The sequence below is a fragment of the Fopius arisanus genome, unplaced genomic scaffold, assembly GCF_000806365.1.
Source record: "Fopius arisanus strain USDA-PBARC FA_bdor unplaced genomic scaffold, ASM80636v1 scaffold00046, whole genome shotgun sequence".
Lineage (NCBI taxonomy): Eukaryota > Metazoa > Arthropoda > Insecta > Hymenoptera > Braconidae > Fopius > Fopius arisanus.
In genome coordinates this window covers 837,152-840,220 of record NW_011887785.1, presented here as the reverse complement: position 1 = coordinate 840,220, position 3,069 = coordinate 837,152, and the positions used below count along the sequence as shown (strand labels likewise).

The window sequence follows — 3,069 nt, the reverse complement described above, 5'->3', positions numbered from 1 at the left end:
AATAGCAATTATTTAAAAAAAAAAATGAATGATGCCGGGATTGAACCCGGGCCGCCGGCGTGCCAGTCGAGCACGTTACCGCTAGGACAACGCGCAGATTTAAAAATATAAATTCATTAGTGGTATATATTCAATACATTGAATAATTTATTCCATTGAAATTGCACAAAATGTGGCGTCCCCTTTTGCTCGTTCTACAGGCGGTTCAATTTAAGTTAAATAAACGAAAAACAAGGAGCATTCATGTCGCAAAAAATAAAATTCACCCCCTCGACTTGATGGACACCCCTCTCTTGGGGTGCAGTACTACGATGCCGCTGGGGTCACTCACACCCCCAGAATCTTCTCTGGTATCCGCCAATGAGAAGGCCGATTGTCGCCATCTGCATTTTCCCCGTAGAATCCTCTAGAATTCCCTAGATTTTTAAGTAAAAATTTATTTCAATGGAATTACGAATGATGACCACAAAATTGTACGATAAATTGCAATTTGAAATTTTTTTCTGCACTTTTTTAAATAAAGGGTCACTTGGGAGAGTAGGTGAAACTTGACAATTGATTGAATGAAGCCAAAACTATTAGAAATTTTGAATTATTCAACAGGTCGTAAACAATTCAGACAAGCCAAGGATTTTAAGGAATAATTGTGAGGATGAATGGCCCAAGACGCTGGAGTAAAGCGATCAAGAGGAAGAGAAAATCGCAGGACGACGTGGTAGCTTCCAAGGAAGATGAAGTTCCAGATCCTCCAGAGGATCCTGACAACAACAACAAGGATGACCCAACACTGGACGTCTACGAGGCCCAGATGAATTCCGATCTCTCATTATACGGTTTTCACCTGTACTTCGATAAATTATCAAAAATCACTGAGAAGCGCGTAGTCGAGAAATCAGGAATAGCCCAAGGTTTTTTCACTCGAAATCCGGACGCCCTTGTCCCCAGCAAATCCGGTCCTTCCTTCAACCTTGACATGAAGCGATTCTCCATTGACAAGGAGTTCGTGGAGGAATGGGAAAATTTTCCAGAAGACATGGAGAAAAATCCGAGAGAGACATTGAATATCCTTGGTCTTGCACTCCACCAGGTGCTGGTCAACTCGAAATTGAATGGGGCTGGTATAAATTCGGGTGATGACATAAATTTGCCTACGATCAGAGTAAATATTGTTAATTACAGGCCACTTGTTGCACTGAGAGACATCATGATTGACAGTTATGGAAAACTGATAGGAACGAGGGGATGTGTGATAAGAGTTGGTAGGCCAAAGTACATGGCCCAGTGGTTGCCCTTTTCCTGTGATAAATGCAGCAATTGGATGGTAATGAGACAGCCTGATGGCATATACAAACTCCCGAAGAAGTGCAAGACCTGTGGCACATGTAAATTCACACCTAGATTGGATTCACCACATGTCAAGAGTATTCCATTCCTCGTTATCAAATTGCAGGAGCATTTTGATGATAATCAGGACGACAAGGGTAAGATGCCGAGGGTTGTTGAGGTCGAGCTCGTATCTGATCTTGTGGAGAGCTGCATGCCTGGGGATGACATCACCGTCGTGGGAATTGTCAAGATAAGGGGAACTGATGATGGCAATCAGAATAAAAAAACCACTGCTGAGGCCAACGCTCTGTACATCGAGGCTGTATCTATCGTCAATAATAAAAACAAAGCTAGAAATAGGACTGCTCTTGGAGTGGATCTTGATCATCAGGATTACATTTTTATCAAGAATATTCATGACAGTCATGATGTATTTTCGTTGCTCGTCAGATCACTTTGTCCTGCCATTTATGGGAATGAAATCATCAAGGCTGGCCTTTTGCTCAGTTTATTTGGGGGTTGCGCTAAGCACGACTCCTTGAGGAATGATCTTCATGTGCTGCTGGTTGGGGATCCTGGGCTTGGGAAGTCTCAGTTACTTCAGGCGTGCTCGAGGATCTCTACAAAAGGTGTCTACGTGTGTGGTAACTCCAGCACAACATCAGGATTGACAGTGACACTCACAAAAGAAAATGGCACGAATGATTTTGCCCTGGAGCCCGGTGCCCTAGTCCTGGCGGACAAAGGTACGTGTTTCATCGACGAATTCGACAAAATGCCAACGCAACACCAAGCACTGCTGGAGGCAATGGAGCAGTCGAGTGTGTCAGTGGCAAAATCAGGAATAATCTGTTCTCTGCCAGCGAGAACTTCCATAGTGGCAGCTGCCAATCCAATCGGTGGCAAGTACAATAAATCAAAGAGCTTCACCGATAACCTGAACCTCAGCGAGCCCCTTCTCTCCAGATTCGACCTGATTTTCCTGCTACTGGACGTCCCCAGCGAGCAGATGGACACCCTGATGTGTGCTCACGTGATGAGTGCCCACCGAGGCAGCAAAATTGTCGCCCCAAGTCGCTCCTCATCGAGTCTGACCGAGTTCAATCCACCAGGTCATCAAACCCTCATCACCCTCAGGGAAAGGCTGACTCTCAGCAGCGACGACCTCATTCCCCAGTCGATCCTCAGAAAGTACGTCTCGTATGCAAGACTCTATGTCAAGCCCAGGCTGTCACCTGATGCTGCCAACAGACTCAAAGATTATTATCTCTCCCTTCGCCAGAATATCTCCAGTCATCTGCCAATTTTTCATCGACAGCTCGAGGCTCTCATCAGACTGACAGAGGCACGAGCCAAACTTGAGCTGCGAACTGAAGCCACTGATGCTGATGCACAGGAGGTAATCGAAATTTATAAATACACTTTGGCTTCTGTACCATCTGCTGGAGCTGCTGGTCCTGGAGTCAGTCATGATTCTGGAAAAATCACTGGGAAAAAAGTATCAGCTTTTATCTCTTTGCTCCAGCAGTTGGAGCTCGAGGGGGGGCAGGCTCTTCTGTCGAAGACGGATTTGATGGAAATTGCTAATCAGGGGGGAATTGTTATCAATGAATTCTCCAGGTTTATCAATAAACTCAATGACGAGGGGATATTGATCAAGAGGGGACACGATTTGTATAAATTTGTTAATTTGTGAATTATTCATTATTATAGAAACTATTCGGAATTATTGTTATATTTTAT

General features: G+C 44.4%; 1 protein-coding gene across 3 annotated transcripts; it reads left to right on the top strand.

Moving 5' to 3' along the window:
- Nucleotides 1-440: 440 nt before the first annotated feature.
- LOC105267435 (DNA helicase MCM8) lies at nucleotides 441-3,069 on the top strand. Of its 3 annotated transcripts, none has more exons than XM_011306290.1 (2): nucleotides 441-537; nucleotides 604-3,069. In XM_011306290.1, the coding sequence occupies exon 2, from the start codon at nucleotides 653-655 to the stop codon at nucleotides 3,020-3,022; it is 2,370 nt and encodes a 789-aa protein (XP_011304592.1). In that variant the 5' UTR covers nucleotides 441-537; nucleotides 604-652; the 3' UTR covers nucleotides 3,023-3,069. The 3 variants fall into 3 exon arrangements, with proteins under 3 accessions (XP_011304592.1, XP_011304594.1, XP_011304593.1); XM_011306292.1 differs by having other exon boundaries at nucleotides 441-541; XM_011306291.1 differs by having other exon boundaries at nucleotides 453-473.